The 25,594-nt window shown below is 37.6% G+C and overlaps 2 protein-coding genes across 8 annotated transcripts in view; both read right to left on the reverse strand.

Annotated features, from left to right (window-relative positions):
* LOC310894147 (chloride channel protein C-like) overlaps positions 1-6,880 on the reverse strand; it is an 84,472-nt gene extending 77,592 nt beyond the window's left edge. For both annotated transcript variants that reach the window (XM_083823916.1, XM_083823915.1), the window contains exon 1: positions 770-6,880. In XM_083823916.1, coding sequence (XP_083680042.1) covers positions 770-1,020 — 251 coding nt within the window. In that variant the 5' untranslated portion in view covers positions 1,021-6,880. The remainder of the gene's footprint in view (positions 1-769) is intronic.
* A 1,436-nt stretch (positions 6,881-8,316) lies between these two features.
* UBE2V2 (ubiquitin conjugating enzyme E2 V2) overlaps positions 8,317-25,594 on the reverse strand; it is a 30,190-nt gene continuing 12,912 nt past the window's right edge. For 3 of the 6 annotated variants that reach the window (XM_083823924.1, XM_083823926.1, XM_083823927.1), the window contains exons 2-4: positions 20,754-20,899; positions 17,382-17,507; positions 9,551-10,421 (exon numbers count right to left, since the gene is read on the reverse strand). In XM_083823924.1, the coding sequence (XP_083680050.1) occupies positions 10,275-10,421; positions 17,382-17,507; positions 20,754-20,899 (419 nt within the window). In that variant the 3' untranslated portion in view covers positions 9,551-10,274. Of the gene's footprint in view, positions 10,422-17,368; positions 17,508-20,753; positions 20,900-21,859; positions 21,996-25,594 lie in introns of all 6 variants that reach the window. The other 3 variants (XM_083823925.1, XM_083823929.1, XM_083823928.1) reach the window with 3 other exon arrangements.

A 25,594-nucleotide genomic window follows, 5' to 3' on the forward strand; every position in this document is an offset into this window, starting at 1 on the left:
TTACAAAAGCGTACACTCCCAAAATTCTACCTTCAGGTGAAAACCATTTCCGTTTGGGTAAGGAGTATCATTGATTTTTGTGTGTTTGTTTGTTTTTATATATCAAGTTGCAGTGCAATCTGCTTTCGGATGTTGGTTTTCTGATGCCCTCTCAAAACTCATTTATGTGAATCACTAATTAAGCACACAGTAGATCACTTAGAACTGGTTTCAAATAAATTCCTGTCTTCTACCACAACTAATCACTGACACAGCACCTATCGTACAAATGTGTAAATCTTTACTTCTAGTTTGTATCTTTTCTAAGCATATACCTCTAATAATAATTGTGCACTGATAATTTCTGATTTATATCTGGTATCATCTAGAACTAAAGCAGCCCAGCTGAGATTCAAATGCCGTATTTCCTGCAGATTACACTGGAGCATAGGAATTCAAGAAAAGTCTCAGTAAGAAAACATTCCTCTAAACTTTTGTAAAGTGTTATTCTTTTAAATTGTATACATTGAGTAGTAACTTTTTTTCTTTTTCCTTTTTTTTCCACTTTCAATAATTCATCAAGAGAAAAGGGGTAAGCACTTTCAACAAATGCTTTTAAACAGAAGTTGTTTGCTGTTTGGCCCCCTTCTTTATTCTATTAAAGTATTTTCCTATGTACAAAAACAACAAATAATGTTCTCTTCATTCCTTCTGCTAGCAGGCATCTCCCTGGATTGCCCCAATTATCCATAGCTTAGAGGCAGCATAACAGCATTTAAAGCAAATTTACCTGTATGCTTTCTCTTGTAGCCACTTCTTATAAACTCCACTGTGTGAAGGCAAATAATCCAAACTCTCATGGGCTACCAGCTGCTCTCTCTCATCCTCCTTGCAGTGACTGTATGCTAAATCACTTCTGCTGATGCTACATTGCCTCCTAAAATCATGAGGATGAATCAAATCAGGCCCGTGATCTTCTGCCATTAACATCTCCTCTTCACCATCATCCACGTGTCGCGTATATGAAAAAAGTGATGACATGACAGTGGCTCCACGAATCTTTGGGATGCCAACAAGAACAACACGAGCCCAAGAAGATCAGGCTCCCTGAGACTGAGAGAGAAATGGAAAAAGCCCATGAGGTTGGAGAGGCTGTGACGCAGAGATCAGATGTTTTGTGTTTGGGGTTGGTTTGCTGTGGCTATGCACAGACCCAGCACCTTTGAAGCAATGAAAACTCGTCTGAGCTGGAGCTCTCTGGTGAAGTCAAAGCACAGAGAGACCTTAAGGTAGTCCATTGTAACGTAGTTATTGCACCTGTTCCTAACTGAGTCTTCAGATGACAGTGATGTTTAAGCAATAAGGCCTTTGTCTGTACTAAAGAGATGGATCACATGCTGTGTTTTGGGCTGTCCGAAGATCTTGATTCAATATAATCACACATTTTTTTTAAAAAAAAATAATGTACTGCATTATTCAAAGGTAAACCCTACATTCTCAGTATTACATAGACACTCTAAAAAAGCTTATTTCCAACACATTTTTTTTTTAATTTACAAATCTATCAAATTTCTTTTTAGACAAAATCTACTTGTTTTTGAATTGCATAACTTAATTATTTTTTTCTGTTCAAATAAATCTCATTGGAGAAATTAAGAATAAATGGCAAATAAAGATTGCCTAACTCACTACTTTTGGATATCGTATACTAGGTAGTTTACAAGTTGGCAGCTCAGTCAAAGCAGACGACTGGTTGCAGGTTAAATATTTACTGTAAAGAAAAGCCTGTAACATGCTGAGTTTGCCACCTCCAGGGCGTGTTTTTGGTTACAAAGGCAGGATAGTAAAAGATTGCTGCTGCTCTCCAGTTGCTGCCGTGGAGATCAATTTGGAAATGCCTCATCTGAAACAATAAAGAAATATACATTGTTCCTGGTTGTCAGTTAATGAGTACTAAATGACAAGAGATCTCAATTTAGTGCTTTTCTTTATTTCTAGGACACAAAGACTCATATGATGTCATTTTCTAGTTGCATTAGATCAAGCTGGTATATACGAGTAGACCTGTGTATTACAGAAATCACAGCATAAACAGAAACACTAAATCCACTGAACAATGCAAAAAGGAAAAAAAAAAAGAAAAGTAAAATAAAACTAAAGCTACGTTTCTAGGGGAAAGGGATTAGGCTAAATCAGACTGCTCTCAGACAACACAGCTATACTTTGCTCCACGTCATGATTTGTTATGCAAACAGGACAGCTGTTGTTCCTCAAACAGGAATACCATCGACATCCCTAAGAGCATACCTGGGCTTTTGCCTTTGCTGTCCCTAGTTGCCAGAAGATGGAAGCTGATGACTGCATTTCCATCAGACGCTAATCCATCCTGATCTCTACAGCAGCTACTCAGCTGTACTGACAATTTTCACAGGCACCCGCTCGTGCTTTCAAACTTTAAAAAACAAAACAGACTAAGAACGGCTTTCCAAATGTCAACCCCTTATTTTTATTCCCCGCCCCCCCCACCTTGTTCTCCTCTCTAGTTAACTTAAATCCAGCAGTACACTTGCTTATTTCAAATACATTTCATGATGCTCTGTGAAGCAGTGCACAAATGGCCAGGGTCCAAAAAGAAACAGCCACAAAGCAGAAAGAGATCTGAGGCTGCAGGAGGGCACGTCTGCATCCCCAAGTGAAGGAGTGGACACACTTCTAGAGAAAGACAAGGCCTTGTAAAATACATACACACGCACTCACAGGGCATTCATTCATTGTTTTACAAAGAAACTTGAAGACCTAATCTACCTTAAAAGAGAAAATAGCTATTTTCAGAATACTTCAATAAAGGCAGCAAATCCAGATTATTAGTAGGGCTGTAAAAGCTTTCTGTACCAGAAATTCCTGTGCTGGACATACATATTGCTTCATTGCCCCCATCCAAATTGGACCCTGAAACTATGCATTTTGGCTGTCCTTGTGTGCACGGGGGAGCACGGTTAACACATTGATGCCAAACACGAGCTTTCATCTTTCTCCTGCAAAGCATCTTGGAGGGTATATTAGCAGTCCTGTCAAGCCTGCATAAGGATCATAATGCCTTCTACAATAAATTTTCATCTCCAAACACCACACAGGGATCTTTCTGCTTAACTACGAGATGCAATAGCTCAGATTTTGCCATGGCTACAGGCACTGAGGAAAGTATACTTCTCAGTGCTGGAAGATAAATGCCCCAACACAAGAGCAGAGAACCCAGGCTGTGGCCAGTTCTCAGGTTTTCTACTTATTTCCAATATTGGTTCCTGCTTCTGCAGGATTGATTTTACCTCAGAGGGGTCATAATCTACTTAGAAACTGCTCCTCTGGAGACCAGGAAGGAAAGGAGTCTGTATGCTTTGTTTATCACTACAGAAGGCTAGCAGCTGCACGCTTCTTTTATAAATGCTTCAAGGACTCAAATTCTAGATTGAATTTGACTCAAAAGGGAGAGAGCTCTGAAATACCACAGTGGGGAAAAAGCCTGCTTCAAGCTGCTAAAACCCTGTTTGAGAGCCCCAGCGCTCCTGGTTCCATGTCCAGGCAGCTTCCACCATGACCACAGGACCAAGAGCAAGGACAGGGCAAGAACAAGAGTGGGTAGATGTCCTCAGTAAGCATAGGCAGACTGAGCCAGGCTGCCTCCAGTCAGAACCTGGAACACAGCTCCCTGGCAATGAGAAAGATCGGAGAGTGACTGGCCCACTGCTGCTTGGTACCTGAGTCACAGGTGAGGGGTGGGGAACAGAAGAGATGAGGCTATGAAATGACTGCCGCTAGCTGGCCATTCCCAAGCTAATTTCCCTCCCAAATAACTGGGGAAATGGGGCAACATAATTTTATTCACCTAAATGCTGTCACATTTCCTGAAGTGTGAGAGTGTGCGTATGCACACACACACACGCACGCCCTTTATCCTTTAGGAGAGCAGGGTGGAATACAAAATACCTGTCACTAAATACACAAAGCCACAGCAAATAAGAACTACCCTCCAAACAGCATTAGCAATACAGCATGAATTTAATACCCACAACATTTTTGCCACTTGTCTTTAAATAGCAGACATCAAGCAGATTCCAACTATTACACATGAAAGCAGCTACAGCAGCACTCACGATATGATCGATCACACTGACACACTCCTGCCTAGGAAGAAAGGCCCCCTCACCCCTGCAGCTAGATGACTACACCATGTAATTTTCAATGTATAGAAGCAGGCATATGAAAACAAAGCAGATAGTTGGCACCTCCGTTTTCTGTGACAGAACAATGTATTTTTGAACAGCAGACAAACTGTGTACATTTAAATTAAATGAATTCCTTCGCTCTCCACTGCTCCCTTTTCTTCAGCTGCAGGCTTGTTAGTGCGGGGTATGCAAGTTGTGCAGCTGTCAAGTAAAGCAGCAGATATTTGTTGGCTTCTGTTTTAATACTAATTATTATACAGATATTATAAAAATCATAAAATCACAAAAATACAATAAAGCACTAGAGATTGATAGCTGACATCGTTACACTGAATAGCACAAAAATTCCAAACATCTGAAGGTAAATGTGAATTTTAAATGCCAGGAACAGTTGCTACTTTAAGGAACACAAGCAGTTCAGATTTTATTATTTTAGCAGACAGAAAGCTGAACAGTAGAATAAGGAGCTCCCGAAGCCGTACTCTATTCAAAGCATCCCACTGTAAAAATCAAAACCATTACACCACTCATTGAGGTGACAGTCAAAGGTTTTAAATAATACATGTTTAATAGACAATTTGAATGACAGCTTAAGGAAGCAAACAGCGATCACACTGAATAGCAATAATAAAAACATTGCTAACCAGAAACATGATGGGTAATTTTCATTTCACATTATTTCAATACTGCAAGTTACAGCATTTAAGAACTGATAATATAGTACTAATTTAGCATGAGAATTTTGCTAAAAATACAACTCACACATTTGATGCGGACTGTAAGGTTTCAAATGTTTGAAACATTTTCAGATACGGCTGTAACAAATCTATTATATTTTTACAGATTAATAATACTATGTAAGATCATAAATTTAATCTGTGAATCTTCATACAGGAAAAAAAAAAAAGACAGGAAACATTTTCAGAAAACACAAACCAAGATGACTGTGCCTGCCTCTATTAATCCTGAAATTATGATGTTGTGGCAAGGAGTTAGAGATTTCTCAGAAGTAGAAGGCCCCATAGTTGTGCAACACACCACCCAGAAGATCACAAATCGTGCTCTCCTGAAGCTTCAGTCCAGCAAATAATAAATAGTTGAAAAAAACTGTAGGCCAGAAAAGGCAGGGGCCAGGGTTACGGCAATTCACCTGGTAATGGGACAGTGAGGTTTTAAGACCAGTTTTTCTCATTAATAGTACTGACTTTATTAATTACACATATACATTTAAACTTAATACTGCTGATCGCCAGTCACTTAGAGTAACCTGAAAACTAAGCAGACCGCCACCAGCATCACACAATTTCAAGGTCTTAGTTTACACAGTTCCTCACGGTGGCAAGTTTTGCAGATGAAAACCTAAAAGAAACAGAGTCATCTCAACCTGCTGTACTTCACCACAGCATTTAACGGTTTCAAGTGCAAGAAGATCATCTCAAAAGAGCAAAGGAGAGCAATAGAACAGGGTTCAGCTCCCCCAGGCTGAATTTAAGGAGTTAGAAGTGACAGCTCATCTCTGAGTGATTCTGCAGGACTGAACCCTCTCTCCTATAGTAACCCAACATTTTTCATGACTCTGGAAAGATTGGCTAGAAACAACCTCCTCCACATCTCCGTAAGAATTTCACATTTCTACTGTTTGAGCTATTCACATCCTAGCTTTATGCCTGTAACAACTGAAACAAAATAAAACTAGGTATTTTTTCACAGTCCATTTGAAGAAAACAAAACATTAAAAAACTACACACAGTCCGTGTTTATTTCTGCCAGGTTTCTGTTTTTCTTGATAATTTTTAGTTGAAGTTACAGAAGAAAATCAAATTTTTTCCCTCCCTTTTTAACACTCCTGCATGTTTAAAAAAGTTAACAGTAATAATACTGCGTAAGGAAAATCGGCATACTTATACAACTGCAATAACCACTGGGAGCACAGTGGGAAGAAGCACAAAGGAACTGATGAAAACCTTATTTTAACCCCAAACTGCACAGTTTATACATTTTAAAACCATGTTTACATGTTGTCCTTACTGTATATAATAAAAGCAGGTTGGGTTGCTTTCCATAAGGAATAGTGAAGAGTCATAAATTTAGTATCAAAAGCATGCATTATAACAAGCTACCCCAAGCACTAGTTATTTATGCATTATCTTAATACCATCCATTAAGTTATCCATTTATATTAATGCCAAAGCACATAAATAATAAAAGGCTTTTTACATTTATCACTATTTTAAAATGGTAAAGACTGAAAAATTTCATCAACCTATTTGAATATGGGAATGCTACTTGAGAGTTGGAATACGCTACGTATTTCATGGAATTAAATTTACTGTACATTTATTTACAACTGTTTATCAGTTGAGCAGAAGGTACAGATCCTTTTAGTAAAAATTGTTGTAAACAGCACTGACACTAAGGCAATGTAGAAAGTTACTGTTTTAACCATTCAATGGAGTGCTCAAGTCCTACGGAAGCTAAGATCAGCTATTGAAATCTGTTCTTTTGTAGTTTTTAAAGGTATTTTTAAGGCAACTGAAAAGGATAATACACTGTTTCAGGGAATAATGCAAACACCAGAACAGGTTAAAAAAAAAAAAAAAAGGAAATCCTTCTCCCACAAGTCTTTCATTGTGTGGTTACCACAGGTGCATTAACAACAGTTTTAAAGCTTTTCCCTTTTTTATTATTTTTTTTTAATTAATGAAAGACCACAGGCACTCTTCACATTCTACGAAGTGTGAAATAACACCCCACCTCAAAAATCTTCATAAATTTCACCAAACACAAGTTTTGAATATGTTACTTAGAAAAAAAATAAGAGTTTTTAAATTACAGAGTTTACTATAATGGTTGATCAACTGTGGTATGACATACTTTTTCCTTTAGGTATCCACCACACAGTACCAAACATTTAGGAGAAGCACGAATTATGCATTTATTCCAGAACAGCTGAGGAGGTTAATTCCTGACTTGGTCCTGCGGCGTGCCCAGTACTCTCAACTTGCTTTCAGGAAGATCAGTGCAATCGAGGCAGTTGGTAGGTGTACACCTTGCAACATTTTATGTACTTCATAATAACAAGGTAAGGCACATTATTTCTAATGTGGATATTTCCATTGGATTGCTCATTATACCTTAAGGTTTACAAAGCATGAATCCATCGTTTAGATTTATTTTTTCCCCTCTGTTTCACCGTGAACTTATTCCTCCCTTGAACAACTAAAACACAAGAACTTCAGCAATGCTTCAGAGCACAAAACTAGTTAAAATCCCAGTTCATGACTACTGGCAGGACATGAATCTTCAAATGCAGTTTGAGGAACGTATGCTGTGTTTGGAACTTTTGAGCTTTGTTCCTCACACAACTGGCTTAAAACAGTGCTCTACTCTGTAAGCTGTACAAATACAATTTCGAGGAAACAAATAAAAAATCCCACAGGCATTTCCTAACAACAGCAAATATAAATCCTGACCAAAGAACACAACACAAATTAAGGAGAGGAAATTTATAATTCTGGTATGTAAATTAAATTACCAAAAAGAAATATAACATGATAAAACAATTGCTGCGCAGATGCCAATCAGACATGGATACTTGTAAAACGATCCAACCTTTCCGGAGGAGAGGAAGCAGTTATGCTTTAAAAGACAAGCAATGAAACTGTTTGAGGGAGGCTCTCAACTTCATGCAGTAGCCAAAGACATTTTAAAAGTCCACAATCGGTTACATACAGTCTTTTACCAGTGTGAGCAAAATGGAAAAACCAAAACACTTAAAACAACTGCAGGATTTTTTTTTTTACAGTCATCCTTTATATTACATACCCTGATGTCAGCTCTCTCCACCATTACTTTTACGTATGTATGCAACATGCACCCGCTTACACGTGGATATGCAGATTTGAACAGATACAAACAAAGTACAGACAAAGGTGAATAACTGTTGCGGGATCATCTCGTACCACACATGACCAAGAGAACAACCAGCCCCTTTTCACACTCCGTGAATAAGTCAGTCTCTTGAATCATGTTACCAGGCACGTAATAGTCCACAAGTGTTTCTCGTTCTCTCACGTTTATGCTATTATTTTCCAAAAAATTCACATCTCAGGACTGCATGGTTCCATTATTTTAATTAAATATAGATTAGCAATGTTAGTGTAAGAAAGATTTAACGGCATCAAGATATTTCAAATGAAAAATCACGAAAATGTTGCAATGCACTTCAGCCACACCGTCACAAATGATATGTCATATAAATACAGACAAGAGGTAGCTGGCAGCTACAGTTCCACCAGTTGTAGAAGTGCCAAATTTGTCAAAGAAGGCATAAACTGACAAATACTAATTAAATCTCTCAACTGGAAAAAAAAAAAAGACACCTAGTTTATTGCTTTTAGAGGTTCTTTACATGAGAAATAAGCAAAGGTATATCAAACAAAATTACCTGACTTGATGGCTTTTGATTAAATTCACTTTTTTCAAAAGAACTGCTAATAAAATCTTGAATGCAAATAGTTGACTTGCTCCCAATGTTACATGTCCTCACTGAAATGAACAAACGCGTGCATTTTCCAAGAGGAGAAAAAGAGGGGTCTTATTTCCAAAAGAATAGCATTAGCTTACTTTCTTTATGAGAAATCAGTAACAGAACTAAAACCCGAGTTCCCAGCAGACAGAACACATTGAAAAAACAGACCAGGAGTTGCAAGAGAGGCAACAGCATTCTAGCTAAGAGGACAGTGGCGTAATGGCGGGTGATAGATGAAATGCAGATGGAAATACAATGCTCTGTACTGCACATGTAATTTTTATTAAAGCTTCCAGAAGGTTTTTTTCCCCCCCCCCCCAAGGAGAGGCAAAAGTGGAACAGACAAGAAAAAAAGAAAGAAACATACAGGAGAAAAAGATGCAAGAAAGCATGAAACAAGGCAGCAACCGCCAAAGCAGGACAGAGAACTAAGTAAGACTTCAGCAATCTGGTCTGAAAACCGCTCAGGGGTCAAGTAAGCCAAGTGAAAGTAGTGCTCATTTCTCTAAAGAATCTGGAGGGGAGGCAAAGAGGGAAAGGTCAGATGAGTTTTTTGGTTTTGTTTTGGGGGTGGGGGGGTTGTTTCTTTTTAAATATACAGTGCAAGTTCATCTAAAGAAGTGGTACTACAGATGACAGAACTTAGTCCTCTGCAGCAAAAGAAATACTTTGACCTCTAAAGTAAACTAAGCATACAAAAGTGGTAAGAATAAAAGGTGCACGTAAAACCAGCAGCAATATTCTGTTTGTCTTTCCACTACTTCTGCAAGTTACTGTACATATATTACATCACTATTATAGAAATGGCACAGCCTCAGACACTTTCCACATTTTATTTACATTTTAAGACTAACTTTAATCTCAATCACATATCCATACATTTCCTTTGTTTCACTAAAACTTAAATGCATGGTTTATTAGAACAAAGACTGTAAACAAATATTTGCCATGTCCGATACATGTAACACACAGGAGCTGCTTAACAGAAATTAATCCCCCCATTTTATAAATACAGGTATCAAAACAATCCTGAACATACTTTGTGACACTACTAGTAGTCGGCACCCACACCCTTGCAAAATTAAACAAGATGAGCAACGGTATTCACTGTACCTGCTACTTTAAAAACAAATTTTAACTGCAGCTCTTTTACTAAGCAAGATGGATAAAGCATGCCATTTATATTTTGCCTTCTCAAGAGATTATTTTCAGAAACATATATTATTCCACAGCAATCTGACACTTTCTGTCATGCTTTCATCTTGTAAAACCTGAATTCCAATTTTAGGCTATTTCAGGCTTATGCTTAAATGACAGTGCCTTGATAAGAGAAAAAAATAATTGTGCTGCCTTTTTCTCCCATAGTGCCTGAAAACATATTGGGCATACATATATTATATATATTCTTACAAATGTCCAGGTCATGTATACCAGCTGAAATTCTTTTAATGTGTGGGTGTTTGCATTGTGAGATTTAATCAAGACATTAACATGAGTAGAAGGTTGTTGTTTTAAGACAGAAGTTTGAGAATCAGCTAAAATTAATTGTTGTAAGTTTGTCCTTCTGGAGGTTGTGGAAGCTTCATATTTTCTTTGGACATCATTAGACGTCTTAGCTCTTGAAGTACAACTTTAATGCTATAAGAATTTTGCCATTTTGCTAACACTGGTATGCTCCGTGCATCCACCTGGAAAAAGAAGAGGGAGTTGTAAGTTACCATGAAATTTAAAAATATCTATATAAGTAGCTGCTAATGAACCAACTGTTCTAAGAAAGAGTCTAAACATTCCCTGACACTTTCTCTGTGGCATTTATGTCACATGTCCCCATATTCATAAAATATTTTTTAGGAAAACAAGCATACACCTGCATACGGATACACATTCTACAGTGACATACATGCAGGTGGACCCCCCCACCTGTGCTGATATGAACGTTAGTGAGAAGGAAAGGGATGGGGTGAGAGGGGAGAGGAAAACAGCAAACAGTTCACTGCTAAACTGGAGGCATATCTTATAAAATTCAGTTTTATCAATTTGTTTCAAGTTACTCGAAAAAAATCACCTTCTTTAAACCATTATATACAGTTGGGTCCTCCTCAGCTCTTTTAAAAAACCTGACACACAGGAACTTGTGGAATACCTCTCTAAAGGAAAATTTCCCTTGCTGCAAGTTTCAGTTTGTGATTTATTCCCCATCAGTATTATGTGGAGTCACCACATATGCTAAGAAATAGCTTGAAAAACTGAAATATTTGATTTATAGCATTTAGACATCTCTTAGTTCTTTGCATTCTTCTTACAAAGCATCGTGTCTCATGGAGCTGTGAAGACTACTGCATTCACTTACCAATTTGAACTGAAAGGGAGGGACATTTCATTTATAAAACCTGTGGGACAATTTACACAACCACAACAGCTCAGCACTTCTCTTCACACAAATAATGTTCTGCCTGGAGTCAGAACTCCTTTAAGCTGCCAATGACTGCATATCATCAAACCACAGCATAAAAGCAGTAAGATTACTTAATAATTATTGAAAACATTAATAAGTTAGGAAAGAAAGAGCATCAAAAGGAAATTATCTTACGAATCAAGATCACAGGTTTTGAAACCAACACCAGTCAGACTGCCACTGTTATTCCTGGAGTACTTCCTCTTCTTTTTAAACAAGGGTATTTGGTTTAATGTGGAAGATAAAAGATCAGAGAAAAAAAACTTTAACTGGAAAACAGGTCCTATTTTCCTAAAAGACAGGGTATTAGATAAAAACACCTGTGAGAATAAGGGAAACTCTGATAAGAGATCACCTGTGTTACCAAGCAGCAGCTCAAGTAAGTAAGGCCTCGTGTAGCCTGAATCTTTGTTGTGAGGTACCAAGATCCTACAGATCTCCTCCTCTACAATCCTTCTAGATATGATTAAAGCAGAACCCACCAGAGTTTCTGTCCAAACAGCTGGACCCAGTGAACAAGGAACAGTAATTCATTTTAAAAGTTAGAATGGTAGATCTCACACTATTCAAAACAATTCTCCACGCAGAGAATGCAGTGAGAAAAGCACAAGACCACCATTTTTACTCACAGGGGTTCTCCAGAAAGAAAAACACATCACGGTGGTTAAGAATCCTGTTATTAGAAGAACCGAGTGCTCAGATCATAGGTTCACTTTGCATATAGCTGCAGATGTTTAAGAAGTTATCCCCACACACACACATAAACACTTGTTAATACTTCTCTGCAACTAACTTACCATCTTCTTCTATTTAGCAAAACGGGACAAAGTATGAGAGAGCACTCCCTAACTTCTTGCTCTAAGCCAGCAATTTGGCAGACCAGTAATTTAAACAACTTCCATGTTGGTCTGAAGCACAACACTTTCTACTGAAGTAGCTGAGGAGAGATCACGCCACTGACCCACCAAAACAGCAGTAGTCTCCCCAAGGAAATAGGGGGAAAAGAAGCCACAGTATAGGAGGCCAAGGACCAGGTTACAGCTACAACAGAAGATTCCCAGCCAGGAGAAATGTGCCTTTTGGGGGTGCAAGCCCACATGATAATAAACTGAAGACAACCATAAACAAACATGAGCAAGAAGAACAAGGTAAGTTTAAGACTTCAGTAGGTTTGAGAAAGAAAACTAATAATCTGTTCAGAAAGACTGGGTTAGCAAAAAATAGCTGGAAAGGCAGTTGCTCTGGTACTCCACCAGTGAACGTCTGTCTTCAGTCTTGCAGTTCTGCTTCCATACCACCTTTCTTTTCCTTGCTTCTCCTCAACTTTGCTTTTGTAGTCTCTCTCAGGTTTGGAGATCAGCCGCAGCTACAGCACGTAGTGGTCAGTCACCAGTAATGTTTAAACAATGCAATTCTACATAACATACGCTGGTTGTGTTGGCGTATGAGAGCTGATCACTTTGAAGTAAGCTCCTCCAACTTTTCTTTTTTTTGGCTGGGAATTTGTAATGGCAAACTCACAGACTGTAAAGGCTGTTTTAACAAAGTTAGGAGTGCTTTCTGAGTAAAGACTGCTAACGCCATAACATTTTGTTGCTGTTTATCTCAAGTCTCTTTTCGCAAGTCACCAACTTTTTTGATGACATCTTGCAGCGGTGAAGATTTTGGCTCAAGTTCTCTTTTCTGCATTGCAGAATTTATTTCCAATTTAGACAGTGCACAATAAATTCACTTTATGAAGAACAACGCTAAGGTATTTGGAAGGATGACACAAATTATGTTAACGTTCAACTCACACAAAAGCACCTAGGCAATATTCAAGTATGCATCCTGGTACATAGAGGAAGAAAATTCAAGATCACAAAATCTAATAAAGCTGAAAACTGCAACCTGAGGACAATTTTATTCTGGGGATATACAACTGTAAATCTTTAAACAAAAGCAAGATAAACTGCATATATTATTTTTTCTAAACTACTGAAATCAAGCCAAGTAATTCTTCAAAATGTTGCAAAATATTGGATGCTCATAATGTTCCCAGCATCTAAGATAACTTTAAGAGGTAGCAAACTGCTTTGTTTACAATAAACACACTCAAAGCAGTAATTGGACAACAGTTTAACAGTAATTGGACAACAGTTTACAGAATTTTAGTTGATGTAAGACTAAATGAATTTAAAAGAAACAAATATTTCCAGCTGTAAATGCTATTTAAATGAACAGAGGTGCCTGCAAATCCTGCAGGACAGACAGTTAAAGAACACTCTCACAGGTCCGAAAATTAGATATCCTCAAAAGACTATGGGAAAATAAATATCACGCCAGAACGCAACCTGTGTTTCGTTAGTACAGAATACAGAAGGTTCCAAGAGAAAAGACTCCACAGCATTAAGTAGAGTAATGTAAATACAATTTTACAACAGTGACACCATTAGCACAGAAAAGCATTTTGTCCAGCCCTCCATCAGTACTTGGGCTAGCTTTTCTGAACTTGGTAACCCAATTCTGTATACAAACTCAGTAGCTCCATAGGCAAATTGAAAAGCAGAAAACGACAAAGACTAACTTGCATATAAGAAATGAAATTTACCAGGGTGATTCAAAGAACCTAAGTTTAGTCTTTTGATACAAAATAACTTGTAAACTACCCCTCTCCTTTTCTGCTCTAAATATATCAAACAGCAGTCTCTGGGATCCATGCTGCTGATGGAAAATTTTACTTACAAGCAAAACTCCCCTCTTAAAATAATCAAAAAGAAGTCAATAAACTTGTAACTGTCTGTAAGGATAAACTCATTACAGATACCTGCACTTTTCATGCAATACGTAAAAAACAGTTTAAGGCTAGCATCTTTAGGCTGAGTTAACTCTAGCACATATCCATCTCTCCCTTCCACCGTTGACATCCCAACTCAAAGCAAATTATTACCCTCTACGCTCATGCTGGGGGCTCTACTTTCCCTCAGGCATTAACTGGCATACATCTTTTGTAAAGTACACCTTCACAAGGTTACAAATATTTTGAGCAGTACTATAATACCGCTACAACAGAATTTCTGTTGCTGTTTATCTCATGTTTCTTTTCTGCAAGTTGCCAATATTTTTCATGACACCTATAAGCAATGTGATCAAAAGCTGGCCATGTGTGAAAAAACAGGCTGCAGAAGCACGGACAGCAGAGCTTGTCTGAAGATAAACACTGTCATTTCCAATCATTCAAAGAATGCAGCAAACCGCTTATGATCTATTATACAGAAGAATCAGAGAGAGAGCAGCTTCAAAGAAACAAGGAAATAAAACAGGGAGCAGAAACAAGAACTGTTCCAGAGAAGCTGAGGAATGTTTTAGGAAAAAAAAAAAAATCTTAGCTTGTGGCTCAGACAATACAGTAAGCCTCACAAGAGATGGGTTCAAGTTCTGATTTTAACAAACTTCTTCAGAGTTATGGGTCAAGTTATTTTGTCTTCCAGTGTTTTCATCCATTAAGCATCCACACTTTTGTTTTGCTTTCCAGCACTTTGCAGCACATCTAGACACCATACGTGCAAAAAAACTACTGCAAATAGACCTCAATTTTGATCAGAATCACTTCAGTTTCTAAATTACATCTGGTTTTGAAGAAATCTTTCTCTGAAGTTACTTTTAAAAAGAAGCTTTTATGAAAAACTGTTCAAATAGCATGCACACACTATCACCAATACTTAACGCTATAAATAAAAGTTCTTACCTAAACCCTTCGTTTTAAAACATATGCTTAGAAGACTGAAAATGAAAACAAATTAGTTTCAAATTCAAGAAACTAGATGAAGAAAATAAAGTTTCTGACTCACTGAGGTAGTCATTCACAAACAGTATTCAAATAAACAAACAAAACTACAACAACAAAGCAAAAAAAAACTAGGGTTTTCTCTGGAAAACTGAGTGCTGGTCATTCTTATTACCTCTAAAAACAAAGACTAATTCTCTTGCTATGTAAAATACGTTAATATTTTATTGCACTAATTCAGCATGTGAATTTCACCAGTAGATAGCATTTGTTAAACAAGTGATTCTAAAGCAGGTTGCACACTTTTATTAGTGCCTTTATTTTCAGTTAAATTAAAATACAGCGCCATGTTTATGAAACACCTCGTGTGGAGGACTGCAGACTGCATCTGTATACAGCTAATTCTAAGAATGCACATTTTTACCCCTTGTTTATTCTACCCCAAGTTTACACAGAATCACAGAATGGTCAAGGCTGGAAGGGACCTCTGAAGGCCACGTGGTTCAAGCCCCCTGCTCCAGCAGGGCCACCCAGAGCAGGCTGCCCAGGCCCACATCCAGGCAGCTTTTGAAGATCTCCACAAGGAGGGAGTCTACAACCTCTCTGGTGCCACTGCTCCATCACCCACACAGTAAAATGCTTCCTGATCTTTAGTCAGAACCTCTTATTCTTACTCTTAACCTTTCCATTAGAAATTAATCTGTTCTGCACCAGCTGACTATCTGTATGTCTTGTATGTCCATTATGTATAACGTATCTGGAGCTAAGACTTCTCTACCCACACAGAAGCCACAGATAAGTCACTCATCCAAAAATAAAAAAGTGGGTTGAGCAAAGACAAAAACTCAGTTCTTCGTCAGAATTCCAGTTCCATGCTCTCATCTGTAAAATGTATCCCCAGTTTATCTGACAGACGGGTTTGGCATAACTCTAGAGAGCACAACAGCAAAATACGTTAAAACGCAAGAAACCAGGACAAGCAGTACATTAGAAATTACATAATGAATGAGTTTTAAGTTCATTAATGCTGAAAAATGTTTTCATTAAAAATACAACTTACTCCTACTGAAATGCTAAAATATGTAGAGTTATGCATTTGCATAGCAAATCCTAAGTTACAGTAGTTTATAAAACTATTGGGGTAAAACTGAATGAAGTTTTGGTGTAAGCTTAAAAATGTATTGGAATCAAATTTTCCTGTACAAATGGCTGAATTTTAACAGCAGTTTTATAACCACCAGCTGAACTTCCAGTCACAGTGTACAGCCCATTCCCCAGCAGGCTGAGGGAGTCTAGACTTCCCCAAACACAAGCTCCAAGCAGACTGACTCAGTAAGCATAAGCTTTCAGCCTTTGTAGGTCTGAGATTTGGCTTCTGGAAACCAGTATCTATATTCTCAAGCATGAACAGATGAATTAATGACAGCACACTTCGTCACTGATACTGAATAATACATGTTACTAGGGGGACGTACAAAAAGATTATAAACATACCAAAAGCTCTACTGCATTCCAGATTAGCAGCTTTGGCTGATCACAATCTCTTAATAAACAAAGATACTTAGACTACAAGCTACAGCTGGAATAAACAGCATTAGCTGGTTTGCAGATACCAATTTTAATAAGATCTCCAGGTAGAGGGAATTTGTTGGCTATGCAAGAAATACTTTCAAATCAATTTTTAAACTATTTCTGAGATGTTGGTCTAGTGGCTTTGGATAACTATCAGTATGCCATCTTAACACCTACAAGAGCTCAAACACATCGCAAAGAATGTAATTTATTGCAAACGGATCTTTACTATGAAAGGGATTACCATCTATATTAAAAGACCTTAAAACTGAAGCTTAAAATCATCTCAGATTGGAATAAATCCAGTACAAACAAAACAGGAGTATAAATACATCCATTCACTACAAGGGAATTACTACATCCAGATTGAGAATCAGGCAGAATAATTTCCATTTTAATTAATGGAAACACCAGATAAAGTTGGAATAATGAAACAAACTTAATGACTAAATAAATAATGGTCTTGAGCAATATAGTAGTCTGGTTAGGATATGAATCTAATACCCTTGTTTTGTAAGAGTAATACATGGAAAATACCTACACATGGCTTAAACTTTTTTTTTCCTGTGCAAAACTTAAATCTTAATTTTTATTTAGAAGAGACGACTGTTTCAATACTATAAATAATGGTTGTCTCATTGCTAAGCCACTGAGAGCCACTAACATATTGTAAATACCTAAAGATTTGAATATGTGCAGTAGGCAAACAAATATTGATTTAAACCAAGAACTTTATCTTGTAATATTTAAATATGAAATCTCCTTCCAACATTCTATACTCCTCACCTTTGTTTTTCATTGAAATAGTTTATATTACAGATTAACAATGTGGTTGGTCTTACCATTTCAACTTACCATTCCATTGGAATTATTTATTCCATTCATATTAATTTTAGTTACAAATCTAACTGTAGGAGGTGCTTCTGGATATTTAGGTCCACACTCTACTTTCAGACTGTATATTCTGTTTTCATAGTTTGTCTAGAAAGCAAAAAGACAGACTAATGCATCTCTCTGAAAGCTAAGTATTAAAAAAAATAACACAAAGCAAAGGCAAGAGGATTAAAGATGAAGAAATATGAAGTTATAAATCTGTTAATATTACGTACCAGTTGATGGTCTTGGATTACTGACAGACTGTTTTGGTTATATTGATTACCTGAGGAATATGTATAAATTATACTACTAATTGACTGTCCGTCCGAAAGTTTTTAACAAAATACATTTTTTTTTAAATTCACATTTACTCTTATCCCTCCTAGACATCTGCATTCCCAAATCACTTTTGGCACAGTAGGGGGCAGACAATCTTCAGGAAAATTACCTCACTCCCCACAAAAAAAATATAACACACGCACAAAAAAAAAAGGAAACAGAAAGACAAAGAAGCAAATAACCCAACCAAGAACATGATTAAAACAGTTCTGTAAGAACATATGCCAAAAGTAATTAACACTCCACTCCAGAAGACAATCCAAGACTTCCATAGCTGAGGATTGATAAGCAAGGAGAGGAATCATTTAACATGTGGTTATCCAAAGCATTTATGAATTTGGACAGTACAGTTAAGTGACAGCTAGTTACCAGAAGATTATTTTTACCTGTTTCTAAGTGCAAATATATCTTGAGAAAGTCCAATTAGAAATGTATACAGGTGTTTTGTTTTTCTGTTTTTTAAAATCTTGTCAAGTAGGATGTGAATGACAGAAAGTGTCAGTGACACTGCTGGTCACTGATGCCTCTGTGCTCCAAAAGGAATATAAACCCAGCTTCTACACCTGCCTTTCCATTGGCACAGCACTTACAGCTAACATGAACCAAGAGCAGAAAGATGCCTCAAGATTTCCAAAAGGTACCATTTTAAGCTGTTCATCAGCCAGCTGTCACTCTCTCCAAGTAGAAGAATCAACCACACAGTCAAGTTATCAAATGGCTCTCCACTCTGCAGTCAATCAAACAGCAGTGTGGAGATCAGGCTACTGAAGCATCCTAACTGTGACCTATAATTTCAAGAAGCCACAAAGACTGTGCAGCAACTGGGTCAGAAAGAAACAAAGGTAAGCAAGATACCCTTTTTTAAGCAAAAAGGTTTTCTACTATTATTAACTGCTAAAAGCTGAAGGCCCAACAAAAAAATTCTCATTATTCACTCAGACAAAGCAATTTATTTCCCAGAGAGGGATGCTGTCATTTATAGTGGAAATAGGCCAAAACGTATATACACTGCTCACAACTCTGAAAAATCCTGAGAATGGCACTCACTCACATTCTCTTATTCCTATCCAGGTGGCTTCTCAATTTTGCTGCGTTCCTCCAATCACCATTTTACTGCAAGTCAAGTATGACCTGCTGACCATCCTGACTTGGTCAGCATCTGACCATCCAAGTATGACCATCCTGACCAGCTCCCCAGAAAGCCTAAAAAGCATTTTTTCAGGGTCAGAAAAAGGTTTCCTTTAATCCAAAACAAACCTCTCCTTCCCCCTTCATGTTGGTTCACCCTGCAAATCAAGTTAAGAAAAAACGATAAGCAATTGTTTGCACTGCTCTAGAGAAGCCACAAATGTGAAGAACTTCATGCTACGGAGAGTATTAGTAATTTTCTGTGTTCTGCCAAGCTGCATGCTGTCTACGTAACTCAACCAATTCCAAAAGCACTCATTTTCTACAAACCCTGAAACTGGACATGAAATTCTTCTCATCAAGGTACTACCCACTGGCTTGAGAACTAGTGGCTCTCACTTTCCGCAGTTACTACATGCTGCAAGTCATTCTGCTATACGCAAGACTGCATGTCCCCAAAATGACCCAGAATTAGGCTTATTTGCTTGCACTCTTTCACAAAAAAAAAAAAGACAATATAAATTGACTAGAATTAAAACTGCATCACAGCATTGTTTTATTTTTATTTAAATCAAAAAACATTTGGGCTCCTACATAGTAATCACTCCCTTCAGAAATGTGCTAGGCATCTGCTTTAGGTGGAACCAGAAAGCAGTGACTGGCGGTTCTGGAGGATGTTTAGAGAGTCAGGGTGACACTACTTTTGTTAGCCCACATTTGTAAGTTCTTCTCAAAATGTCCCTTAGAACACAAACTTTCTTCAAAATGTATTTGAACACTGTGACTACACTGAAGCTAGTATCCAAGGCATACTGTCATTATATTTGTATTTTAAATTGGCCCTCTCTCAAATGCGTCCAAATCTCAGGAGCTCAGCACAATTACGCAGATAGTCAGAACAGTCTGCTGCATGTTACAACTAACTGACTTCCAGAAGCAGCTTAAATTACACTGAATTTAACTAGAACTCTGTTACTCTGGAAGACTATCCTCAGAGGCCAATTTCTGATCTCAGTTCTTGTCTTGGATAAACCCAGTAAGCCCTCTGGCACCAAAGGACACACAAAACAGTAACCTCATGTTAGCAGTGAAAGAGGTGCTAACTTAGAGCTACTTGAAGTATACTCATTTGAAGTCTCTGTTTACACAGTGATCTTTTGTATCGTATTAACTCATTAAAAAGCTTGCATAAAAACTGCACATAAAGTTAAGACGTGCCCATTCAGATCTGGCAAGGCCGATGCTCAGAAACCAGGGATTACCACTTCTCTTACAGGCTTTCAGCGTAGATGACATTTTATAGAACTTAAAAGGTCAAAAGGATTTGACCTTTTTTATTATTATTTATATATTTTACCCTTTATTATTATTTATTCATATATTTTACAGGTAACTAGTAACTGCTTGGTCTTTAGGATCGATTCAATCAGATTACATAAATTGCTATACTTGAAAATTATCTGTGAAAACTTGTGAAAGTTAAAAATGTAGCCACTTTGCTACAGAATTGAAGTTACCAGGCACATATGATAAACTGGGGAAAGACAGCTATCCTGTTTACTGGACTATCACTGTACACTTACGTGCAGTAATGATGGAAATATTACTGAGGAATATACTCAGTCATCTGTAAATTTCAAATCAGAACTGGCTTAGAGAGTTGCAGAAACACGTATTAGAGTGGAGGCTAGACTGAAAACACAAGCACCAGAAAGTGATGAATTTCAACATGAACATACAGTATTTCAGTACTACTGTAGTACTACTACTACAACTTCACTAAATTTTACAGGAAATTTTAACTAATTCCTTCACATTGTAGCAAAGTAATTTTTTTTTTCCTCATTTTGTATTGCCTACGATGTTTTACTTTGGTACACTTACCCTTGGTGGCCCAATAATCATGCCTGTCCATCTGGTGAGTGTCATATCTTCATCATCTTCAAGGCCCCAGCTTACTGTACCATCACCCACTCCTTTCTGCCCTTCTTCAAGTTCTTCCAACAAGCGAAAATTACGAGGTACTTTAACTGGAGAAAAAAATGAAAGAATGAAATTAATACTGGCCACATTAAGAAAGAGATAAATAATTTCATTGCTTTTATATAGCATGCATTACCAATTGTTGAATGTATTTTCAAAGTTTAACAAAACACTCCATCTGAATTTATTTAGCAAGTTGTTCTGAAGCAACTAGCCACTTCTCTGAAAGCTCATTCCTACCAATCGATATCAATACAAACTATCAAAGAGAAAGTAAGAGACCTCTGTTTAGTTTGAGATGGCTTAATTCAGATAGTCCTCTTCTTCAAGTACAGTACTATTTAGAACCAATACATTTCAAAATCAATTCACTGTCACATTCTACTCAAGCAGAATACAAATTAAATCGATACTGCAAATTCCCTATAAAAATAATTAAAGAATGCAATATTTAACACAACTAAGAAATGTAAACTGTATGAAAAAGACTGAAAAAAATCACTTGATTTGATTAAAAAACAAATCAACGAAACAGACTTCAATATCTGAAAACAAACTAGAAATCAAGTCTCATTTAATCTAGAGATTATTATTTCAACTTAACAGAAAAAGAAGGTAATAAGCACAGAAACACTGATTAAGTTGTTAAAGAGAGATAATGACATATTCACAACAGAATATGAAGATGTACTGCCTCTAAAGACAGCCAAGTAATATTCGCTTATGGAACTATAATTACTGGATTTTGATGATTATACATGAGGACTGACAGATATTGCTAGATATTAAACAAGTAGAAGTTTCATTGCTTTATATCACAGAAACTAAAATGATATTTCAGCACTGATGTACTGAACGAAGCTAAACTTGTGCTTGCAGTCATGATATGCTTTTATTTTCAAACACACGGTATGTAGTAGCAATAATACAATAAGGCTTTAACCTTCTTTCAAAAATGACTCATAACTATATATTTTTTTCTTATAGATCTTCTAATAGCTACTTACAGCTATAGTGTTTCCAATGTTACTGGGTTTTGTTTTTTAATAGAGAACCGTTTTGCACTGGAAGAAACCAGGTCCTTCATAGAATTAAAACTTTTGAGACTAGGTACAAAGTTCTTAGTAAGGAATATACATTAATCTGAAAAAGAAGGGGAGATCAAAGACAACTGTTCTGCACATCAGTTGTTTAGTTGCTGAGGTTTCAGGTTTGACATTAATCCTAGTCTGTATTCCAAGTGGCCTACCCAAAAAATTAAGACCAAAAGTATACAATATGTTTATTTAGTCAGTACGTGCACATATGGACCAGTAGAGACAAACATATCATTCAGCAACTATCCAAAGAGCTTATCTTGCATAACTTTGTTCTGAAGATTTTTTTTAAATGTTGTGGTTTTATCCTCAACACAGACTAGGGAGAGTCTCCTAAAAATTACAGAAACAAATATCCATGTTCTCCAAACGCCCAGGAGAAGTCATTACGAGTATAGTATCAGGACAGTGTAAGGAAATTAAGTCACTCATGTATGGCCTCACCTTCCTTCTGTCTTTGGTAGTACCATTCACCTAAACCCATTAGGAGCTACGTCAGCTTGCTAACTGAGCAGAAAATTACACGTTTCGGTTAGACTCCTGACAGCTTGACAAAATGACCCAGCTCACAGAGAGCTCAGACAAGTACCAGCATGAGTGAGGCCACGGCAGCAAAAACTCAAGATGTAAAATGACATTTTAAGCGAGTTCAGCTACTCTGGAAACTTATCTTCACAGAGTTCACAATTACCTGAAAGCACTAGCACAATAGGGATCAAGGAGCAGAGCATTTATACTTCAGCGTAGATCCTTTTAAACAAGCTTCATTGAAATTCATCTGTTCATTCCTCTTGTTCCATCCTGACTTACTAACATTAGATCTGTGCACCTACGTACCTAATCCAGACTAGGTATGAGCACAGACAATCACACTTCTGTTACGTTAAATAGGGTACGAAGTTTTTATTTTTGCTGCTGATTCATATATGTTCTGCACTGCGGTCTGCCAGTAAAAGGTTAATGCTAACCTTTTTAAAAAATAAAAATAAAAGAAAAACAAGCCCTGTGCCCCCCTCCTCCTTCCCCCCAAACAAAACCACATATTTTAGCATCCGATCATCACCTCACGCTTCTCCAGGGGCTTAAACCCAGCACTCCTCAGAAGCCTTGCTCTGACTGCCCAACTTGTGCTTTATAGCTCACCTCCTGCAGCAGCACATAGGAGAAGGTGGCAGACAGGCCCTGAGTTTATTTCCAAGCACTCGCTATCGCCACTCACTGCCAGCAGCGGTTCCACTCCTCCCCAACCTCAGGTGCTCCTGCGCTAACTGAGCTCCTCGGGCAGCCCAACCAGCACCCTCATTTAGCAAAAAGCTCTTCCTCCTTCAAGTAAAATCACATCCACCCAGGTAATCAACTGAATTGACTCAGGAAGAAAGCTCAACAGATGCCAACGCTGACCGCTGCATCTTCCAGTGCCTGCCCCTGCAAAACCATGGCTGTTGGGATGAGGGAACTTTTGGTGCAAAAAGCCACTGGACTGGCTCAGTCGTAGCATAAAATTGCACTCGACACACCAATATCTGTGGGAGACGACAGTTATTAGCAAATAACAACCCGCTATGACTAACTGTCCCATGGCCATCACAATTTTTTCCACTAAGTTGTCTGTGCTCACCAGTTCCCCTAACTACCCACGGGGAGCAGCAAAGGACTAGGGAAAACTCCCAGAACATTTCCAGTAAATAATTGAGATCTGCTCTGAAAAAAAGATGAAAGGATCTGAACAGCAAGCACCAGGCTCCCCACACTAACGTTCCTCTCAGTACTAGAACTAGGTAGCAAAACACTGCTCTAGATTAAAAATAAGAGTCAAAATCCCTACTTTTAAACAAATAAACACCTATTGAGATTCAAACCCATTAACACTCCCCTACCTCCTCCCCCCCAAAAAAACAAGTTACAAATTCTTAACTAAAACTGGACCAAGGAGTCACTCAAACACATTCCCTTTCAGAAAGTTACGCAGTCCTGCAAGATTTGGGTTGGGGATACCAGAAAAGACTGTATAAATCATCGTATAAAATGAACCCACTGTTTCATAAGAACACTCCCATATTTAAGATACTTCATTCACTTTTGCAGACATATTTTATTCATTTATTTACACATTCATCATATATGCACAAAATCTTTCACCTTATGCAATCTTATATTTAAGAAATATAAGAAATTTCAGAAAACAACTCCCTCCCCCTATTTCCAAAGGGACGTTCTGTGCACATCTTAATTATGGATGTCTACCAGAGCTTTTTAAAACAACAAATTAACAGGTCACTATTCCTGGCTTGCAAAAAAAAAAAAAAAAAGCCACTAAACTGCTTTTTTCTTCCTTTCATATATGATTAGTGGTTTGTCCCCTTGTGGTGCAAATTTCTACTGACAACACTACTCAATATTTTATTAGAAAACGATTGTTGGTAGATTTCTTACAAGTGACCCAGAATACTGTAAAAATTAACACAATGGATTAAAAAAAAAAAAGAAAGCATCACCAACCACCTTACCTTTATAATGACAGTCTTAGAAACTACCAGCAAACTGAATTGGAATTAAATGCTACTTCCATTTGAAGAGTACACTCATGCACCCACACAGGCTACAGTATAACAAAAGCAAACATAAAGCGCTATAATCTTTACTTAAAATAAATCTACGTAGCTTGAAGAACAGGATATACATATGACATTGAACCCTCTTTCCAGTGAAACAAGAGCTTCTATTTATAAAATTAGGCAATGATGGCCTGGATCTTTTTGATATTAAACTTGCACCTAACATATAGTAAAATAATTCTTGTCTCACCATTTCACATAAGGCACAATCTAAATTATATGTTAATGGTGTATATGCAACAAACAGTTTTGTCTCTAATCCAGACAATACACTTCATCAAATATTTGTTAAGGACTCTGAAGTACTCCTTGAAGGAAACAGAGTAAGAATCAATATTTCATTTCCAAAATCTGGACAACAAAACATCCTCTACTCAAGTCTGCCAACCATGCAGCTCCTCAGCAACAGCAGATGCCCTTATTCTTCAGCTCCGAGCTCCCCAGTGCATCTCCTGGAATAAAGATCTGCAACTGGAGAGACAGAGATGCTGCTAGCTTTCCACCAGCATGGAACAGCCAGGAATTGCTGTCCCCAGTTCCTCCTGATGATGGGATCACTACCTGGCATCAAGCAAGAGCAGACAGGTTGTTCTTGCTCCCTGTAGCACGCATCCCTCGGCTAAAACATCTCACTTCCAAACGAAGGGGATTTGAGCACTCGTGCGATTTTATCACCGGTAGAGCTGCAGGGGTGGTAATGGCCACTCAGCAGGCCGTGAGTAACGGTAGGTACAGCACGGCTATCTGTATGTGGAAACACAGCTGGCTTCATCAAGATTAAAAATGAAACAAAAGCAACCTCCCCCGACCGCTTTTCAGTTTATCTGCAAAGCTTAACTCACGTTAGGGGTTTTAGTGACAAAAACATCCTGATACACCCCCACAGCATTGTACACATGAACTGTCAAACGGCATTTACCAAGTTTTCCACGCAGCTGAAGTAAACACTGCACTTAGAAAACGACTCATGCTCATAAACACCAATCATTTTTAACTTAATAGAAGCTTAATCATGAAAGATCAGGAAAGT

This window comes from Anser anser (genome assembly GCF_964211835.1).
Source record: "Anser anser genome assembly, chromosome: 2".
Classification (NCBI taxonomy): domain Eukaryota; kingdom Metazoa; phylum Chordata; class Aves; order Anseriformes; family Anatidae; genus Anser; species Anser anser.